Source organism: Artibeus jamaicensis, unplaced genomic scaffold, assembly GCF_021234435.1.
Source record: "Artibeus jamaicensis isolate MK-2021 breed Jamaican fruit bat unplaced genomic scaffold, CSHL_Jam_final contig_233, whole genome shotgun sequence".
NCBI lineage: Eukaryota > Metazoa > Chordata > Mammalia > Chiroptera > Phyllostomidae > Artibeus > Artibeus jamaicensis.
This window is the reverse complement of record NW_026521486.1, coordinates 12,968,354-12,990,472: the sequence shown is the minus strand read 5'-3', so window position 1 is coordinate 12,990,472 and position 22,119 is coordinate 12,968,354. Positions and strand designations below refer to the sequence as shown.

Genomic DNA, 22,119 nt, shown 5'->3' with positions numbered 1-22,119 from the left:
GTTAACATTTACCGAATGGCGTAAGCCAGGGACCAAGTGCTTACATGAATTAACATGTGCTAACTCATTAAATGATCACATGACCCATAACCTGTAAAGGAGGTGCTGTTATTAGTTCCATTTTACAATGAGGACACAGGCACCCAATGGTTAAGTAACCTGCCCCAGGGTACACAGCAAATGGTGGCAGAGTCAGAATTTTAACTGAAACATTCTGGCTTCAGATCCCACACTCTTTGCCACGACACTAAATGTCCTCCCTTGGTCCTCACTGATCCCACATATTCTTACTGGCACCTCATGTGGGCACCTCATTGGCACGTCGGCACTAAGAACCCTGCTGAAGTGCTGAGATCATCAGGACAACAAGTTGAAGGCTTTACCCACTAAAAGAGTCATGGTTTAGTCGAGGAGGAGGGGTAGATAAATAAAGAGACACGATAGATGAAGTGCTACGTCAGAGGTAGGCAGGGCATCGTTGGAACAGTGAGGATGGACACTCAGCCCCACCAAATGCTCTCTGTGGCTGAGTAAAGAAGGGGGTGTTTCCTTGTAACAGGTCACATGTACCTAGAATCACAGACCTTCCTCATGACCAAGGGAAGACCACAGAAAACCTAGATTTATGTGTGATACCTCTTATGGTGGTAACATGGGAAAAAATGGTCCTTAGAACACACCTGTCCATTGATCTCTGCCCAGGCTCCGGGGACTTTATCATGGCCTCGGATCCAGTTATGTAAAACTTCAGCAGACTGATCCCAAGGAATCTAGGAAAGCACAAAGCACACGCCGAACCTCCTAATGCTGACAATGTCAAAGGCAAGGGAAACGTTTCTCTCCACCAGTACAAGTGGGTAGGGTGGGGCCAGCTGGCTTGGAGATCTACCATTGGGCCACAGTACGGGACATTGAGAACCACTTAAAGGTGAAGGGCCACAAATTTTGAGCTGTGTTATTGAGTTTGTGTAAATACCTCAGCATTTTCCTTTTTCTGGATACCTTCATATGTTGCCCCCTCTTCTGGCTGGGGAATCCGAGGAGCTTTTCCATCGGCTATGAGTTGAACAGCTTCCACCTAGAACCAGGAATGTTACCTGTGTTACAGCCCCATGGGCAGCAATGGCACGATCCATTTAACTGGAGTTTCTGCTCTACAGAATCACCGCATATAACTCTGTCCAGAGAGCCAGACTGTGATAATAACTAACTATCATTTCTTCAGATCCATCTATGTGCCAGGCAGTGCGGAAGCTACTTCATGTGACATACTCCTTGCAACATCACACCAACCCTTCAAGGTGGATGTTATCATTTCTGTCTCACACATGAGGAAATTGAGGATTAGAAAAGGTGAGCAACTAGCTCAAGATCGCAGAGACAGCTCGTAGGTGTCAGAAGAAAGACCCGCATCCAAGTCTGTCTACTGCCAATATCAAGCTCATACGTGCTTCCTTGTTTAAACAAATTTCAACCTCCCTTTGATGAGCGCATGGAAATTTCAAGAGTATGATTGTAAAATAGGTCATTATGGGTTATTTCTGCTCATCATGATGAGTGTAGTCAATGATGCCTTGTTATATGTAAGCAATTCAACTTGCTTTCTAGCTCAGGACACCTGAAATTTTAACAAGTTAGTATCTACCCATGAGTCTGATTGCCTCTGGAATGTGTGTTGCATTCTCTTCTGTGCTGTGTTCATGTTTGGCTTGAGTTGAGCGCCTCCCTCCTTCACTGGGAGGCCTGTGTGAGCTCTACTCCTCAGATTCCTCTCTGAGCACCACAGCTGCTGACCAACCTTCCCGAGAACATGTGAATGGAGCCACCTGGGAGCAAGGGCCAGCTTGCAGCTCATCCATCCTACCCGCTTCTCGCTATAACATCATCTGGGCTTGGGTACAGGAACCAGGTTTGAGCAAATGCCAATGAAAACACATAATACTATTTTGATTATAACTATCATTTTTGAGCACCTACTATGTGCCAGGCGCTTTACACAAATACCATTTAAGTTTCACAACTGTCCATCAGGTGGTATTATCTGCATTTGATAGGTAAGGAAACCAAGGCTAAAGAGGCTAAGGTGACCTGCCTATTGTCACACACTAAAAAAGTGGTAGAATGAGAACTTTGGGGTCATTAAATCATTGAATGAGACAAACAAAACATTGCTCTCCTTGCTCTGAACCCAAAGGCTGCTTGCTGCTTCACATGCTGCTCCTGTCACCTCTGTGTTGCCGTTTCTGCCATGTCAAACTCTGGGAAGCATTAAATGACACTAAAATTGTCCTTCAATACTTTTACAGGCTAATATAGTTTTACTCTGTGGCTCTGAGATTTTACCGGTACATGCTCCAAGATTTCTACTCGGAGCACCTCTGAACAAACAGCAATGCCAGATCTTACCTTGTTACATAGACTTTGATTTCAAACACTTTTGGAGAAAGTCCAAATTATTGGTACATAGCAAAGTTTCTTAAGATCCTCTATACGTCTTTACAATTAGTCACTATAAACAGGGTTGGAGATTCAGGTGCTTGGGAAAAGCAGTTTGATCGCTAGTTTATCCATTTGATCATTGCTCTAGAAGATCCAGTCAGCTTCATATACTAGACATTTTAAAATTTAGCTTTCTGCCCTAAATACACCATCCTACTAGTAAATACAAAATCTGATTTTGTTTGTCAGACTTGTATTTTTAGTGAAAATTCAGATGAGCAAATTTTCAATACAAGAAAAATATCTTCGAAACTTTAAAGGTTTAGTAAATCCTTCTTGATGGCATAAATATACTGACCATGGCCTTGATTCCCTCAGGAAAAAGAAATCGATTATAAAGTGTGTCCACTGTATCATTGGGGTCGACATCACATGACCTCTGAAGAAGGATGGATCCAGTGTCTAAACCATCATCAGCCCAGAACACAGAAAACCCAGCTTTCTTATCTCCCATAATTAGAGTCCTGTAAAGAAAAGAGAGTTTCACCTTAAAATGTTGGTTAACTGTATCATGAAATGATGCATTAGTGATCAAGTATAAGGTAGTTGTGATGGAGAGTTGATGGTGAATGAAGCTACTGTGAGAAATTAATAGTAGAGCCAGGAGACGTCAGCACTCATAAAAGCCCCATTCAATGGTGCTGCTATTCTATGCATCCAGATATCTATGGTCTTGTTAACACACACTAATGACATATAGTCTACCCAAAGAGGTATTGGCGTCCATCATCTCTGCCACCCACTGACTGCCTGATGTCGGCTTTCAAGTAATTTCGCCCACCTGCGTCCAAACTCTTACATGGTACTTGACCTTCTACTAGACAGAATAAGGTATTGGAAGATAAAACTGAGGGTGCTCACTGCAATGTGAAGAGGAGAACTGATTATTGATTTAAGGAATGTAATTCAAGTATAAGCATCATTTAGAGTTAGGAGTAGCTTTAGATTGGTTGCATAAATTGTAGTAAAAAATAGTTGATTATTTTAACTATTTGTATTTTGGGCTCTATAAAACTTAACCTAAAATAAAATTGATGGCCTTGTGGGAGCTTATAATACATACAATAAGCTGGGTATGTGGACAAATACATATAAAAACATATCACAGCACAGGTTGATATACACAAGCATGAAGTGGTACATCCGCTTTGCTCATGATCTAAATCATTTTACTTCTCTGAGCAATTAATCAGACCTAAATCAATCAATCAATTAATCACACTTTTCAGAAATTAATTGGCATTGTTATCAAGATCCTTGAAAATATCCATATGCTTTGACCCCATGATTCTGCATGTAGAAGCAATGTAAAATAAATACAAGTTTAAGTACAAAGATATGCCCCACAGTACTATTTAAAGAGAAAATGAAATCAATTTATGTAATCAGATTTTAAATTCAATGACATGTTCTTCACACTTAAACTAAGTGTAGATTTTCTGCCTATTCAATAACCTGACACTGGGTGCTGTCTGGGAGATGTGCAGGTAAAGGAGAGAAGGGAAAGAGGGTGGGGAAGGCCCCCCTCAACGCACGACACAGCAGGCCTCTGGTACCGGGCACCTGAAGTGTCCCGGGCATTGTTCTTGATACTGGGAAATACAGAAGCTTAAAGTTGAATGAGGGAAGACAGACAACAGAGAAGATAATTTCAGGTAATTCAGTGTTTCCTGAAATGTACTTGAGATGTTCCATGACAAAACACAGCAAAAACAAAAAAATGGTCTATGGTCAAATAAGTTTGGGAACACTGTAATCATTTCCTCCTAGAGATTATGATGCTAACAGTAAAATACATATTAAAAGCTCTGACAAGTCCCGTAGGGAAGAAATCCATCATAAACCAAGGTTGTCTGACCATAGAACCTTTGTTTGCTGAATGCCTAATTACAATCAATTCTTGTAACCTAGTTACAGGCTATTCTAATGCTATTTTGTCTCATTCAGAACCTCTAACTCTCAGGGGAGGTCATACAGTAGCGATCATGCAGGACCTCACAACTGCTCAAGGAACACCTAGTTTCTTGATCACCTAGGCACAAAACAGAAATATTATTTGCAAGAGAAATAAGCCCATCTTCTCAGTTATTAAAAAAAAAACCCAACTCACCAGTTGATAGCAGAGGCCCCTCTGTGCCTGGGGAGGATGGACGGGTGATAGATGATGGAGCCGTGCTTTGGGCGGTCAATGACATCCATGGGGATGAACTGCGTGCAGAAAGGAAGCACGTTTAGCTCGGCACCCACAGATCTGTAGGCCTCTGCCACCTCCTTTATGGTCTTGCCCTTGATTCTCCATCTAGGGAACTTGAACACAGGAGTCCCATTTTTCTCTGCAGCCAAAGCTGAGCATGAAAGAGAAGATTGTTTTCATTAAAAAGAATTGTAGCTATCTGTTTTATATTGCTATGGGTTTACACATTATAATTTTATAGCTCTGTGAAACATTTACAAATAAAGCATGGTGAAGAACCAGTTAGATTCTGACCAGGATTCGACCTGCTACAGTTTTACCAGGAACCATTTATAAGAGACTGTTCTGTGTGACGTGGGCCCAGCTACCACTTGGAAAGGCCAGTGGAAAGTGAGGTCCGATACACAGGACCCACGCCCATGTCTGGATTCTCCCATGGGGAAATCAGGCCTGCATTGTACCTCGGCTGCTTTGAGGCTTGCTTTTTGCTAAAACTCCCTCACCCTGAATTGAGGCAGAAAACATTTACTGCATATCTTTAAAGTGACTTTCTAAAATTTATGCCAACACTTCCAAGGATGAGTATAACCAGTTCAACCACTTTTCCCCTTGCATTTACAAACATCCTTCTTCTGTGATGTGATTAGCGACATCCTCTCCTTTGTTTTCTGTAAAAGGTAACCACCTGAAGTGAATCTCTGTATAGTGAGGACCATCATGTAATGTGCCCAGAAAAGCAATAAAAGCTCCTCAAGGCAAGGGTCTGGGCCCTCTTCCCTTGAGAGAATAGCCGTGCTATCCCTTTTCCTCCACAGTACTCAGTAGTCCATGTGAATTTGTCTCGTCTCATCCATAACACCACAGACCCCACAAGCCAGGGTCCGCCTCAACCATTCATTTTTCTAATATGATTTTTATCTATATATTTAAAGTATAACATTTGACCTCAAACATGTGTGGGTAGATAACATTTTGAGATTTTAACTGAAGCTTTTTTTCCATTGGTCAACATCTGTACCCTGTTACTGATCCAGCCACTTAAAGAATATTTTCATGTTTTTTAGATTTGAAGCCAGGTGCCAATACAGCACCACCCAAATCAAGCATATTCAGCCTCCGGCACAGTTGGAAAACCTCAAGTTTCTTCTCATTCCTGTTTCTTGAGGGGAGTCCCTTTAACCACAGGGCAAACTGTAAACAAGAACTCACTCTCCTTGCCGAACAGGCAGATCCATCCAGAGGATAAAGGGAGAAAGGAGCTGAGCTGAGCCTGTCTAGTTCCTTTTCCCAAATTCACCCATCATGTAAGTTTCGGGAGGAGAGAGACCAAGGCTGAAGCACATGTGCCAGAGGGGATCAGGCCAAACGGGGACAGATCTGAGGCTCCCTCCAGAGGAAAATGTCCCTTCCAAACAGAATGACTCCATCCCACCTGTGTGTGACATGGAATCACCCTCCAAGATGCAGACAGCACAAGCGCATTTTTCCATAATAAAATACCATTTTTACTAACTCCATACCCTAAAATAGTGACTATATTTATTTTCCATCAGTAAGCATTTTAGGCTTTTTACCTACATTTGTTTTGGTTCCCTTTCCTTCTTTTCATCCAATCGTCACTATTCATTGACTCCATGTTGCATATGAGCTCTTGGCCCAACTATTTCCTACCTTGACTCTTGAAAAATAATATTAAAATATATTATTTTTAAAGGCAGAAATAAGAATTAGGATAAACTCTAGAGCTGTTTCTCCCCCCCCACACACACAAAAAAAGTAAGATTTTAGGGTTATGGTTACACTGTTTTCCAACCAACATGTTGCATCATACCAGTGATTCATGGAGATCCAAGTCATAAGCCAAGATTTTTAGACACTAATCCTATTCCTGACCTGTATTATTTGTAGACTGTTTTTATCTCTGCGTCTTGCACCCTTTCTTGACATAACTATACAGCATAGGAATCCGAATCACACGGCAGGTTTGCTCTGAGGATGGCTGTCTTCTCTACCCACATTAATCACCAAGCAGCCCCAGCTACAATTTGTTCTGAGATAAATGCATTCTTTAATGACCTCATGCCAATATTTATGGTTGGCTGTGGCCTCCTCTTTATTTCTATTGGCACCTCTGCATTAGATATTACTCTTTGAAAAGTCACAAGTGTACCTGAGGCAAAACACATACCCGGAAATTCCTCTGATGGACCTGATGGGTACCACGGAGATAAGTGGGGCAACTCTTAATACAACAGGGACCTGTCCCTTCATCTTGGAGCCCACAGAGAAGGAGAATTTGTGACTCTCTATCCACCATGCCAATGGACTTGGCCTGGCAAGGCCTTCAATAGGTCCGGTGGACGGAGCAGAGCCCAGAAGGGAGGCAAGCCATCTGGGTCTTCAGGGCCGGTGGCAAATGAATGGAAGGACAGAAATGCTAATGAGAAATAAGGGGTCTGAGTTGGACTCCAGGCTGAAGAGTGGAAAGGCTATTTCAGAGTCTTTGATCCAGTCGTTCCAAGGCGCACTCACCCAGGGGGTCAGCCTTGCCATCCTTGTCCGGAACTGTGAACACCCCCACCACTCGATGGCCCTCTTTGCAGAGGCGGCTGTAGACTTCTTGTCCAAAGAGGCTCTGACCAATTAGGGCCAACTTCAGCTTGTTTTTGAAATAAACCTGTGAAATAATTTAACGATGACAGATGTTAGCATGAATAGGGGACATGTGGATAATAAGCATTTTTTTATCATCAATCATTCAAGATGACCTGTGGACGACAAAAAGTGCAAAGATCTAAAATAAATTTTTACTAACATACACTGAGCCCAGAGTTCCAAATCCTGGGTAAGTGGATCCAACTCATTTGACCTCAAGACATAGATGGATCTAATGAAACATTCTTTATAGTCCTTGTAAGTCTCTTGTAACTTTTCACAAACTAATTTGGCTTTAAAATGACTTGAGCTGACATACTGCTATGCATAGTCTTTATAATATTCATAAAATTATATGAATATTCATATGGTTCACTGCAGAAAAAAATAATGTATTTGGTTACAGATACTGTCCCAGCCCCTACTGCGAAGTGTATGCAATGAACTATCTATTTATCATATTAACTAAATGTGAATGTTTCTGAAAACTAAAACACATTTGGCTCCACATGCTTCAGATAAGAAATTTAGGCCTGTACATCATTTTCTTTAATTTGATCCACACAACTATCCTGTTATTATCCCCCCTTTTCATATCATAAGTGGAGAAACCAAGGCTTAGAAATGCCAAGTATAGCCCCAAGGTCATGCTGGCAGAAAGGAGGACAGCTGGGATTTGAATCCAGGTCTGTCTGACTCCAAAGCTCATGTACACCCTTCAATATAAAATAATGAAAATGAGCTCTCATCACCCACCTCTTCCATCTGCTTTTTAGAAGACTAATCCTGATGCACAAAATTACAGTGATTATCAAGAAATATAAACACCACAGAGATCAGAGTAGTATGGGGTTAAGGTTTTTAAGGACTGTCTTCATGCAATTATGCCTTCTGTAAATTCTCCCCAAATGGGGCCTTTCCACAGAGCTTACTGGCGGGCGGTGAAAAGCCATCAGGTGAGCAGGCGAGAAGCAGGATGGAGAGTGGAGAGAAGGCACTAATCAGAGGGTCATGACTTCCCAGGCTCTTCCCCTGTTGGCAACAGACCAACCTCAGCTCCCAGAATTCTTTTCACCTTTTGCTCCCCGGGGTTAGAATGTGTTTCCACAGGGTTCAGACACAGACTTTTTCCCTCCTCGACAATGGGATTCTAAATTAGTAAACCCTCACTGGGAACATCTGATTATGAAGAAATGTAACTTTTCTATTTCCCCCTTTATTAAGGGGAGGGATAGCATCTCTTTTTAGGTGTGAACTTAAAAGCGTATGGTTCACACTTTCCCTGTAATTGAGCTGATAATTATACAATTAAGGTTTTAGTTTAAAAATCCTTTCCCAGAGCCAGCGGAGTTTCTATCCCAAAAGAGCCTAGCAAGCTCCAATGCATCACAGATACTCACAAGCAAACCAATTAACTCTGTAACAACAGTACAATTCGCCTACAGAAAACATGTGAGTATCTCATTTCTTCTCATCAAAAAATATGAGTGTTCTGTAAACATTCGGTCTTCAAATCCTATAATTAATGCTGTGGCTTGAAATAGAATTTACATATTGGCTATCTTACAAAATTTGGCTTTACTTCATACTAATGCCAATGCCAGATATTTTGAGACAGCTAAAATACTTCTGTTAAAACACAGGAGCCAAGAGGCTGAGCTGACTCAAATGTCAGCTTGTCATCCAACGGGTTGGAGTTCAAATGCAGATTCAGCACCCCTCCAGGAAGTCAGCATTTCAGGAAAAGGTGTCAGTGTCTTTGGAAACACTTTCTGAGTTTAGTGCTAAAACTGAAGTCACAAAGGTGAGTTTCTAACGAGAAATTTTCAGATTTTAAGTGTGTTAATGATGAGTTAGCATGACTGGGCTATTTCACCTTAGTCTTTTTTCTCCAAGTATTATCTGAAGACTGCCAGTGTCGGAGAATCTGCTGGCAAGGCATGTTAAAACTGTGGATTCCTGCCCTGGCTGGTGTGGCTCAATTGGTTGGGCATCATCCTACAAACCAAAAGGTTGCAGGTTTGATTCCCAGACAGGGCACATGCCTAGGTTGTGGGTTTGGTCCCAGGTCAGAGCATATATGGAAGGCAACCAATTGATGTTTCTCTTCTCTTTCTCTATCCCTTTCCCTCTCTCTAAAATCAATAAGCATATCCTAGGATTAGGATAAAAATAATTTTTCAAAAATGTGGATTCCTGGGCCCCACCCCGATCTACTGAGCCAGATGGTCAGGCCCAGGAAGCTGCATTTAAACAAGCTCTCCGTTGACTCCTAGACACCCAGAGCCTGAGAATCTCTGCCTTACAGAGGGTATGTGTCTGCCCGCTACAAGAAGGGATTCTGCCCTGGGGGGTTACAAGGGGTGGAAACATTAGGTGACAGGCTAGTATCTCCAGGCTCTCAGGAGATACCCTTCTGCGTTAGAAGAGCCTTTTGCAGGGAACAGAGCTTTTCTTTGTAAATAAGCAATTCTATTCCCAGGATATCCACACCCTGGTGGAGTTCTTCAAGAAGCAAGTTAATAGGGACTCTGATTATGCTCCAAGGACAAAAAATAAAAATAATAAGAATTAAAAAAACCTGTAGTGTTTTGTAGAAAACTTCGAGGCACCATGTTAAGAGTTTGCTCCAGTCTAAAACCCTTCTGTGAAGCACTGCTACCCTACTAGAACCATCTGAGAAAGGCATAAACAATGAGGCCAAAGCTACCCATGTTAAGAATTGTGAACACTGAGTATCACTTGAAGGATCTTTCCACAAAAAAATAAAACAAAGTAAGTTTTCCTGAGACAGAGACGTGCTTAACACTTAATGGAACATCGAGCACCTGGGACCTCTGGCCACGCCCGACACTGCATGAGACGTGTTCAACAGGCATGTTTGGAGCATTTGCCGTGTTTGGGGCATGGTGTATGGTGGAGGTTGCATTTCAGGCTAGTGTGTTTTTTGTTTTTGCTTTGGTCCCACAGAGCATAGGTAAAAGAATAAAGAGGATTCACATTAGCAAACTGAATTTCTGATTCCTCCTTACAAGGAGGATTGCCAGCCCTGGTCTATGTTCCACACAGCAACAGCCAGCTGGAGCTGAGCAGTGGGTGCCCTTTACTCAGGGCGTGGTCTTCGCTCCATCCAGCTCAAGTCCTTCATTTGCCTTACCTGTTTGGCCTCTGTTGGCATTTTGCTTTGAAAAAAGATGTGATCCCTGTCCCCAGAAGTTCATCAGTTCGTAGGGAAGACACAGAAGTAAAGGACATACTGGTATCACAGTTCTGGGTCCCAAACAAGAAGGCACCCAAAGAAAACTCCTTAACTGAATCATAGATGACTCATCTTGGGAGTTGGCCAAGAGAAGGGTGGTATTTGGGGAGGTGCTTGGGAAACTCCAGGCAGAAGGAACAGCATTTACAAAGGAATGAGTGAACAAAGCGGATTCAGTATTGGAAGTCAGGAAATGACAACAATTTACACTCTAGGGAGAGGCAAGAGACCTATAATGAAGGGCTTTGTCTATGTCAAATCATTTGGACCTTATTGTGAAGACAATGATATCCATTGAACTACTTTAAGCAGGAGACTGGTACAGTCTTATTTCTATGTTAATAGACCACTCACAGGAGGCAGGAACTAGCCTCCAGTGGACACCCACCTTGTGTTTGAGAATTGAGTAGATAAACAAAGAATATAAAAGTTTATCTAATAACGTACCTTCACGGGATATAGTTTGGAATAGTGTAGAAGCTTTTGTTACCTTATTATAACAAACTTTTATATTAACAGTCAGAAGCAACAAATTACACTTTACATAGAGGTAAATCTGCAAGGTTCAAACAAGATTCAAGATACCACCATAAATGCCAAACTTGTGTAACTTGATTTTCTTATTGCATAATCATACAAGGAACATATTAATGAGGATCTTCTTCACTATCTGGCCAACATTTTTTCTTTTTTGCATCCTAAAAAGGGTAAGAGATTTTTCTAAGAGGGATAGCAGCACAGGGACCGTTAGCAAAGCAAGGCCAGGTGGGGATGGCCGACACCTGGAGAATGGCAAGAGCACGTGGGTGGGGCTAGTGACGGAGACCACTTCAAAGACTTTGAGTGCAGAGAGAAACAGACTCCAGTCCAGACAAGGACCCTAGTCCCTGTTGCAGAGGCCGGACTTCAGTCATAGCAATTACCTATAGTATTCTAATTGCACAGAATTTGAAAATTAAGTTTAATTACACATAGAACATATACACATAATTTTCTTTAATACAAAGAAATGATCACAGATAAAACTGGAATCACTCACGACCACCACACCCAATTCAGGTCTCCTCACCCCATCACAGAGGAAATTACTATTGTATAGTTCAGTATGCACCCTACAGACCTTTCTCAGCATTTACATCTGTGGAAATACACCCATAAAATACTATTTTGTGTCTTTCAAAATAATACGAATGAAATCATATTATGTGTAATGTCCCTTCACTTTTCTTGTCACTACACATAATTCATTATTTAATATTACTGCACAGTACTCCATAGTGTAGCTAGGTCACAGTTTATTTGCTCATTTCTCCATTGAGGGACATTTTGGCTTTTAATATGTCATTGACACAGATACCATGGCAATGGATATACTTGTATATGCTTCCTGTGCCCATGTTGGACAGTTTTCTCAGATATCTATAAGTGAAATTGCACCTCATTTTAAAAGGTAAATTTCAATGGATAGTATTTAATTGGCTTCTAGAGTATTTTATAGAAATGTTTTCTTATCCCTGTCAACACACAATGTTGTCAAACTCTGATTTTTTCCAACCTGATGAGTGAAAAATTATATTTTGTTCTAATTTGCATTTCCCTGATTACTAGTTTGGTTGTGTGTCTTTTCATATTTTATTTTCCATTTGTATTGCCTTACTTGTGTATTGTGTTATCATTCTTTACCTAAACACAATTTTAACCATTTGTCCCACTAATCTGAACTCCCTTAAAGCAAGGACTATTTATTTATTCTTTTTTAAAATATATTTTATTGATTATGCTATTACAATTGTCTCATTTTCCCCCCTTCACTCCTCTCCACCCTGCACACCCCCTCCCACCCACATTCCTCCCCTTTAGTTCATGTCCATGGGTCATACATATAAGTTATTTGGCTTCTAGATTTCCCATACTATTCTTGCCCTCCCCCTATCTATTTTCTACCTACTGTCTATGCTACTTATTCTCTGTACCTTCTCCCCCCCTTCTCCTCCTCCCACTCCCCTGTTGCTAACTCTCCATGTGATCTCCATTTCTGTGGTTCTGTTCCTGTTCTAGTTGTTTGCTTAGTTTGTTTTCTTTTTGTTTTAGGTGTGGTTGTTAATAATTGTGAGTTTGCTGTCATTTTACTGTTCATATTTTTTATCTTCTTTTTCTTAGATAAATCCCTTTAACATTTCATATAATAAGGGCTTGGTGATGATGAACTCCTTTAACTTGACGTTATCTGAGAAGCACTTTATCATTCTAAATGATAGCTTTGCTGGGTAGAGTAATCTTGAATGTAGATCTTTGGATTTCATGACTCCAAATACTTCTTTCCAGCCCCTTCTTGCCTGTAAGGTCTCTTTTGAGAAATCAGCTGATAGTCTAATGGGAACTCATTTGTAGGTAACTCTCTTTTTCTCTTGCTGCTTCTAGAATTCTATCCTTCTACCCTTTAATCTTGGGTACTGCAATGATGATGTTCCTTGGTGCGTTCCTCCTTGAGTCCAATTTTTTTGGGACTCTCTGAGCTTCCTGGACTTCCTGGAAGTCTATTACTTTTGCCAGATTGGGGAACTTCTCCTTTATTTTTTGTTCAAATAAGTTTTCCACTTGTTGCTCTTCCTCTTCCCCTTCTGGTACCCCTATGATTCAGATGTTGAAACGTTTAAAGATGTCCTGGAGGTTCCTAAGCCTCTCCTCATTTTTTAAAATTCTTATTTCTTCATTGAAATAAAATTCTTTATTTCTTCAAAGAAAACTCTTTACTTCTTTTCTAATTGGATGTTTCTTTATTCCTTCTGGTCTGCACTGTTGATTTGAGTCCCAGTTTCCTTCCCATCACTATTGGTTCCCTGTACATTTTCCTTTATTTCACTTAGCATAGCCTTCATTTTTCATCTAATTTGTTACCAAATTCAACCAGATCTGTGAGCATCCTGATTACCAGTGCTTTGAACTGTGCATGTGATAGGTTGCCTATCTCTTCATTGCTTAGTTGTATTTTTTTTCTGGAGCTTTGATCTGTTCTTCCATTTGGGCCATTTTTGTTTTGGTTTTGTTGCACCTATTATGTAGTGAGGGGTGGAGCCTTAGGTGTTTACCAGGGTAGGGCAACCCACGTTGCTGGGTTATGATGCTGTATGTGGAGGCAGGGTTCGAGAGGGAACAATGGCATTTGCTCTGCTCTCTGCCAACTTTCAGTCCCTTCCCCTACTTCCCCCAAGCAAATTGGGCCCTTCTTGGGCTGATTCCTGGTTGGGTGGGTTTGTGTACATTCTAGGACCCTGTGGGTCTCTCCAACAAACTCTCCTGTGAGGCTGGGAGTCTTTCCCTGCACCTCAAGCCCCACAGGTGTTTTCAGTTGGTGGTTTGAGGCTTTATTTCCCCCTGCTGGGGCCCTGGGTTGCTTGGTCTGTCTTGCTCCATTTATCTGTGAGAATGTGGGAGCACCCAGTCTGCAATCCGCCGCCTCTTCAGGTCTGCCCACTGCTGCCTTGCCAGCCAGCCAGTGCCTTGCCTGCCCTTGTCCTCCAGCCTCTGCCTTGCAGTGAGCCCTCTCCAACCCAGTGCCTACTGGACCCATCCTACCAGTCTGAATGGATGTTTCTTTTTTAACTCCTTGGTTGTCAGACTTCTATACAGTTCAATTTTCTGTCAGTCCTGGTTGTTTTTTGTTTTTAAATTGTTGTTCTTCTTTTGGTTGTGCGAGGAGGCACAGTGTGTCTACCTACTCCTCCATCTTGGCTGGAAGTCTTCTTGTTTTATTCTTTTTGGCTGTGAGACTCTGAAAAAGTTGTATCTCTGTGCCTCAGTTACCTTAACTGTAAGCTGGACATAATAATAGTACCTAGCTCATTGAAATGTTGTAAAGACTAAATGAGTATATATGTGAAGCATTTATAACACATGCCTGGTATATATTAAGTGCTGCTATTATTATTATTTCAAGATTAGACAGAGTGCTCAATATATAATACATCATTTGATATGGTTTAAAAAAAGAATAGAAACCAAAGCAGTGGTCAGGCAATAAGGAAATAAGTTAAGGAAGTGGTTGCTAGAACTAGAGTATAAAGCCAGTTCCAAAAGGCAGAGGGAGGTCCAACCTCTTGAGCTGATTTATAGGGTAACTTCTAGCCCTAGAATCAAGTTATAAACCCACAGCCACCAGCCAGACTTATCCCAGACAATGGAAGAGGAAGCAACATAACAGACTGCCAATTAAATAGAAGGGTTAAATAACCCCCACTATGGGGAAACATTAAGAAGCAGTGAGCCAGGCAAGATAGTGAGTAACCAACAAAGCATTTTATTTCAATATAGTTGCACTACTTTAAAAGATCCAGCCATATCACTAAGCTGAAATCATGAACTATTTCTAAGTGCATTTCTTTAAAACAGAGAATGGAAAATTCAGTTTAATCAGGAAATGTTACAAATTAATTTTCCTTCTGGATTTTGCTCCATTCTGAGAGATTTTTTTTTCCATTCTGCTTTAACACCCAAAAAAAGCACTGTGTGCTTTTTTCTTTTTTTCAAGATGACAGTATAATTTACATACAGTATATGCCCTTTTTAGTGTACAGTTCCATCAGTTTAGACAAACCCACCGCTATGTAACCACCACCACAATCAAGATAAAAAACATGTGCATCACCCCCGAAAGCCCTTTATGCCCCTTTGTAGTCAAATCCTCCCCCCATCTCCAGCCCCTGACAACCACTGATCTTTTGTCTAATACCATTTTACTCGTTCCAAAATGTCAGATAAGTGGAATCATATAATATGCAGCCCTTTGAGCCTGTCTTCTCACTTAGCATATGTATCTGACTTCCCTCCCTGTTGCATGCATTGATAGTCCGTGTTTCTTCTCTGTTTCCCAGATAGGGCTCCATTGGCGGATGGAGCACCAAGGTTTGTTTATCCTGTCACCACCTGAGGGACACTGAAGGTGTTTCAAGTTTTGGGCGACTAGGGACAAATCCTCTTAAACACTCACAAATAGGTTTTTGTGTGAGTGTTTTTGGGCCCAATAACAGTTTTCATGGGTGACTTCCAGCCAAGATGGAGGCATAGGTGAAAATGCTGTACCTCCTTGCATGACCAAGTTTAAAGACAACAAAGATTTAGTAACAATATGCAACCAAAACAGACAGAAAACTGAACTGTACGGAAGTCCAACAACGAACCATGCAGCCAGATGGGTAAGAGAGGCGGAGTCAGTGGCTGGCGGAGTGGGGCCCCACAGGAAAACTCAGCCAGACTGACCCAGGCAAGCAGGCAGTGGTTGGCAGATCCCAGGCGTGGGGTGGCAACCGGTGGACCCAGTGAGGGTGCAGGGCAACTGGCTGATCGCGATCACATATTCGCATGCAGATGAGCCAGGTGAAGGAGTGATCAGTGAGATAGACCGTGCAATCCAGGGCCCCAGCACCGGGAAATAAAGCCTAAATAAAGCTTAAAAGCACCGGCTGGAAAAACTTTCGGGGGTTGAGGTGCTGGGAGAGGCCCAACAAACACCATTGCTCCCTCTCTGACCCCGCCCCCACATTCAGCATCACAACTCAGTGACCTAGGTTGCTCTGCCCTGGTGAACACCTAAGGCTCTGCACCTTATACATAACAGGTGCAAACAGACCAAAACATTATGGCTCAAGAAGAAGAATAGCTCAAAACCCCAGAGCCAATACTTCTAAGTGACTAAGATGCACAGTTCAAAACACTGGTGATCAGGATGCTCACAGAACTGGTTGATTTTAGTCACAAATTAGATGAAAAATGAAGGCTATACTAAGTGAAATGAAGCAACATGCACAGGGAAACAATAGTGATGGGAAGAAAGCTGGGACTCAAATCAGTGGAGTGGACCAGAAGAAAGAAAGAAACATCCAACGAGAAAAGAATGAAGAAAAAAAATTCGAAACAATGAGGAGAGGCTTAGGAACATCCTGGACATCTTTAAAGATTCCAACATCCAAATCATAGGGGTACCAGAAGGGGAAGAGGAAGAGCAACAAGTGGAAAACTTATTTGAACAAAAAATAAAGGAGAACTTCCCCAATCTGGCAAAGGTAATAGACTTCCAGGAAGTCCAGGAAGCTCAGAGAATCCCAAAGAAGTTGGACCCAAAAAGGAACACACCAAGGAACATCATAACTACATTAGCCAAGATTAAAATGAAGGAGAGAATCCTAGAAGCAGCAAGAGATCAGGGGACAGTCACCTACAAAGGAGCTCCCATCAGACTGTCAGCTGATTTCTCAAAAGAGACCTTACAGGCAAGAAGGGGCTGGAAAGAAGTATTTGGAGTCATGAAATCCGAAGATCTACATCCAAGATTGCTCTATCCAGCAAAGCTTTCATTTAGAATGGAAGGGCAGATAAGGTGCTTCTCAGATAAGGTCAAGTTAAAGGAGTTCATCATCACCAAGCCCTTATTATATGAAATGTTAAAGGGATTTATCTAAGAAAAAGAAGATAAAAAATATGAACAGTAAAATGACAGCAAACTCACAATTACTAACAACCAAACCTAAAACGAAAAGAAAACAAACTAAGCAAACAACTAGAACAGGAACAGAACCATAGAAATGGAGATCACATGGAGGGTTAGCAACAGGGGAGTGGGAGGGGGAAAGAGGAGGAGAAGGTACAGAGAATAAGTAGCATAGATGGTAGGTAGAAAATAGAAAGGGGGGGGCAAGATAGTATGGGAAATGTAGAAGCTAAAGAACGTGTGATACATGGACATGAACTAAAGGGGGGGGATGGTGGGGAAGAAGTGTACAGGGTGGAGAGGAATGAAGGGGGGAAATGGGAAAACTGTAATGGCATAACCAATAAAATATATTAAAAAAAGAAAAAATAACAAAGTTTTCATGGGTAAATACATAAAAGTGCAGTTGCTGGGTCATAAAATAGGTTTATATTTAACTTTATTAAAGAAAAAACTGCCAGTTTCCCAAAATGGCTATAACATTTTACATTCTCACCAGCCATGTTTGATTGATTGTTGAACAATTCTTATAGAACACAGTCCAAAGGATGGATCCTCATTTTCTATGGAGCAAAAAACAACCCATTTTTCATTTATTCCATATCTTCCTTTTGGCCATTAAAGGACCTTCCTTCTTCCCATCCACGCATCACAGCTATTCCACGTGCGTTCCTGGGTGTGGTCAGACCCAGGCCGCTGACCCTTCACCATGCCTGGTGCTTCCCTACATACTGGTTTTGTTTATGCTATTTGCCACCTGGGATGTTCACCTTTCACTCGTCAAATCTTATGTAAACCCCACTATTGTAATCTTTTCATTCTTCAAGACTTTCATCTGCTATACAAAAAAAAAGACAATTCAGTGAAAGGTGTTGACAGAGGAGGCCCGTTGACAGAGGAGGCCCATAGAACAGGCTGGCGCAAGCCCCTTGCTTTCTTTACATCCAACCCAGATTCCCACGTGCCACATGGCAGGAGAAAGCTAAGGAGGAGTCCAGTGCTCCTCTTAGAGCAAGCAAAAGCTCTACCAGAGCAGGTCTCTTTTTCCTTACTTTTAAAAAGACAAATTCTCCCCAAATAACAACTGACTACATGGGGTAAAGTGAACTCGCATTATTTTGGGTTTTCTGGGGGATGAAAGCTTTTCCACTTATGCTGCTTTGGATCAGTTCTTGGTGCAACTTAAGACTTCTCCTAGCCTCCAAGTTGTTGTTGTTGTTGTTGTTTTTTCATTTAAATGTGTCCACATGCAATTGTGGTTTTGGCAGAGAAGTTCAATATAAAGCAAATTCTTTCGTAACACAGCAAACATGCACTTCCCATAAAGCGATACTGTAAATGGGGTGGGTGCTTTTTTCTTCCCTAAATTGCTTGTAGTCTGCTTAGATACAGGGAGGCATCGCCCCCAAGGCCCCCAAAATACTGAAGGCAGCGCCACATGCAACGTGTCTGCTTTCATTCCATTTCTGGAGGAGCTGATGCAATTTCAAGGCCTAGACAGGGCCAAGGATCCGGTCTTGCTGTACAGTTTAAGAACGTTCCAGAGTGGCTGCTTCTGGCAGCCTCTAGGAATCCTAGAAATCTTGCTGCCAGCAGTTCAGGAATAATGAGCTTGCAGCCACTAGCTCTAAGTGGCACTCTCTGAATGAGTCCTGCAAGTCAGTGGGGAGCGATCGCACCTCTCAGGCACCCGGGAGGACCCGGCTGACTTGATCGTACTCTCCTGCAGCAGATGGCTTCAGTCCTGTGCATTGGCTCCAGTTCGTAGCTAGGGGTCTCACGATGGAAACAAAAAAGAAAGGAAGCCCACTCTATCCCCTTGCCAAGTGACCGATCCCGTCCACCAATTCCAGCCAGACCTTAGATGTTCAAAAGACGCATCCTTGGCCCCTTCCCCATAGAAGACAATGGCACGCTTGCCAAGCCCCATCTGGGACCCTTCCCAGGCTATCTTCTGCGGTCTCCCAGTTTTAAAAACGTTGTCTTGACTTTTAGCTGTCTAAGCATCCACTGCTGCTCACCCCCAGCCTTGCCTCCCGGAGCTCCAGCCCAGGGGTCTGGTAACTAACTACCCGGGGTGAGAGCTGGGACCCTAGCCAGAGCGGGACTCACCCGGCTGGTGGAGAAACGCCGGAGCGCCTGGCTGCCCCGCAGCAACATTCTGGAAAGGAACACTCGGGAGGGTGGCGTGGCGGCGAGGAGGCTTGGGAGGCAGGCCAACGGCTCAGCCTGGTCGCGGCCTGCAGCTTCCGAGCCCCGGGTGGTCGCGCTTGCCGTGGACTGTCCAGGCAAGCTGCGGGCCCCGCCCTCCCCAGCTGGCAGGGCTCGGCGGCCAATCTGGTGCGACTGGGCGGGGCGTGCACCAGCTGCCGGGAGCTGCTGGGACTCAGACCAGTTGCCACACTGGTGCCCAGAGGTGATGAAAGTTGGGTGGGGGTGGGGGTAGAGTAGTGTTCCAGATACTTACTGCCCGTGGGACCTTCTACCAGTTACAAATCTGAGGTACATAGGGATCTGCCTTTGCGGTCAATCTGGCAGTTCAAGTCATGTCTTATAACTCCCTTCTTGAGAAGGCAACAAGCATGCCAGTGTGCATGGAGCTACGAAATTTAAGGGGGCACCGTCACTATCTAGGGATCCTGATATCTACCTCATAGGCTGATTGTAGGATTTAATGAGAGAAATGTGTACAAAGCACTTGGCAAAGGGCCTGGCACAGAGCTGCTTCCCAGAATCCGCAGATAGATAGATAGGTGATAGATGGTAGATATCTTCTTCCTTCACCTTCTGGAAGAAACGTTCAGACATGCTGTAGCTGAGCACTTTCCTCAAACAGTTCCAAGGACTGGCTTGCAAGTCCACGTGCAATCTAGCATTTCTCACTGCTGTTTTGCACTAGCCACAGCACTTGCCAATTCCTTTCTGGATAACACTTCCCAAAAGAGCTTGTCATCTGTCACTTGTCACCAACTCTGCAGGACCAAATTACTTCTCTTCTTAAAGGTTTAAGTCAAATACCGCCTCCCGCTGGAAGTATTTTCTTGATTTTATTCTCCTAATCTCCTCATCCCCTCAAAGTACCGTATTTTGACATGTATAATGTCCACTCTTTTGCCCAAATTTTTAAGGGAAAAATAAGGATGCATCTTATACATGGATAGGACTAATTCCATATCTATATGTGTTTTTAATTGTTTTATTTATGCTTAAGCATCAACAGTGTAACCCTAGAAAGCAATAATGATATCCACATGTAAAATAATACCCTGGAATATGATCATCATTTTTTTCTAAGTGTAAATAAATAATTGAATTAAAATTTTTTTTACCTGAAATTTGGGCCAAAAACATAGGTGTGCATTATACATGACAAAATACAGTAATCTTTTACTCTTCTGAACTGGGAAGGACTTTTGTCTATGTATCTTTAAAGATGTTTCAATCTGTTAGTGGTATTTATGTGCCTGTCATCTTCTCTACCAGAAACTCCTTACAGGCTTATTTATAAGGACTTACAGTATCTATTACTAAGCAGAGCTTAAAAAATACTTGTTAAAAGAGAATAAATGAGTGACTAAATAAGAAGGTAAGAAGGAGAGAAAAAGAATGATCCTTAAAGCTTGGAGAATTGCAGCAAACACCCAGATTTTTGCTTTGGGAACTGCCCCTTCCCAACTCAACCCATTTCCCTGACTGTATTTGGTGATTTATTGCTTTTAAAAGACATCTAAACATTGATATTAATTTTATATGTTCTGATTTGTGTAAACTGGGAGGCATGGGTGAGGAGTGTGGTTTTTCCTGAATGAGGGGTTCCATAGTTCTATACTCCAACTCCTAGCTAGAAAATGAGCTTACGTTCACCCAAATATAATGAACTGTGATGTCTAGGATTTTTGGTTCTGTAAGAACCAAAAGTGTAGTTCTCTTGATAATTGGAGGTTAGACCAGCTACAATTAGAGAATTTCACAAATTAAAAAAAAATCCCTGTCAGTCTATATTTGTATATCCAGAGAAATGACCATGAAATAAAGTCATTTTTAGAAACAAAAGCTTGAGACAATTTGTCATCGGCCGATACATGATAAAGGACATATTCAGAGCATCCTTCAAGCAGAAGGAAAATTATCCACGTGGAAGGCTGCAAAAGCAGGAATGAAGGCAAAAAAGGAGAAGAAGAGGCAAATATGTGAGTAAACATTGGCTATATTAATACTGATAATAATAATAAAATCTTGTGGATACACACATATCTATAGGAAAATACACAAACAACAACAAAAAGTTGTTGAATAAATTTGGGAGGGGGGCGTGGAGGAATGGAAAGGTCATTAGATAGAAAGAAAATAACCCCAGGTGGAATTTCGGTGATAAAGGAAAGAAGAACAATAGAAAGGGTAAATATGAGGGCAAATTTAAGTTAATATTGTCTAAAACAATTATAATAATGTTTTATAGAGTTCAAATATAATTAAAATACATGACAACAATAGATCTGAGTTTTGGGGAGAGCAGGTGGACATAAAGTGTTCTAAGGCCATAGCATTGTCTTAGAAATGAGAGTTACTAACTGGGGTTAGACTTTAATAAATTAAGAATGCACATGAGCCCTGGCTGGTGTAGCTCAGTGGATTGAGCACGGGCCTGTGAACCACACGATCGTGGTTTGATTCCCGGTCAGGGCACATGCCTGGGTTGCAGGCCAGTTCCCAGCAGGGGACTCATGAGAGGCAACCACACATTGATATTTCTCTCCTTCTCTCCTCCCCTTTCCCTCTAAAGTTAAATAAATTTTAAAAATCTTAAAAAAAGAAAATGTTCCTATTTAAAAAAAAGAATGCACATATGCATATCATAATCTCTAGTATAACCACTGAAAGAATAGCAATACCATGTATAACTACCAAGTTAATAGAATGTAAAACTATCAAGATAATAGAATGATTTTAAAAAATCAAAAGAAGGTAAGAAAGAAAAGAAAGGATCATGGATTAGGTGGGGGGGAGAAGGAAATTAGTAAAATTTTA

At 41.9% G+C, this 22,119-nt stretch overlaps 1 protein-coding gene across 1 annotated transcript in view; it reads right to left on the bottom strand.

The window, feature by feature from the left end:
* Positions 1–19,388, bottom strand: part of ALDH1L2 (aldehyde dehydrogenase 1 family member L2) — a 51,621-nt gene extending 32,233 nt beyond the window's left edge. The window contains exons 1-6 of the mRNA XM_037160592.2: positions 19,204–19,388; positions 7,226–7,370; positions 4,610–4,844; positions 2,798–2,963; positions 977–1,078; positions 681–770 (exon numbers count right to left, since the gene is read on the bottom strand). Of these exons, the coding sequence (XP_037016487.2) occupies positions 681–770; positions 977–1,078; positions 2,798–2,963; positions 4,610–4,844; positions 7,226–7,370; positions 19,204–19,251 (786 nt within the window). The 5' untranslated portion in view covers positions 19,252–19,388. The remainder of the gene's footprint in view (positions 1–680; positions 771–976; positions 1,079–2,797; positions 2,964–4,609; positions 4,845–7,225; positions 7,371–19,203) is intronic.
* Between the last annotated feature and the right edge of the window lie 2,731 nt (positions 19,389–22,119).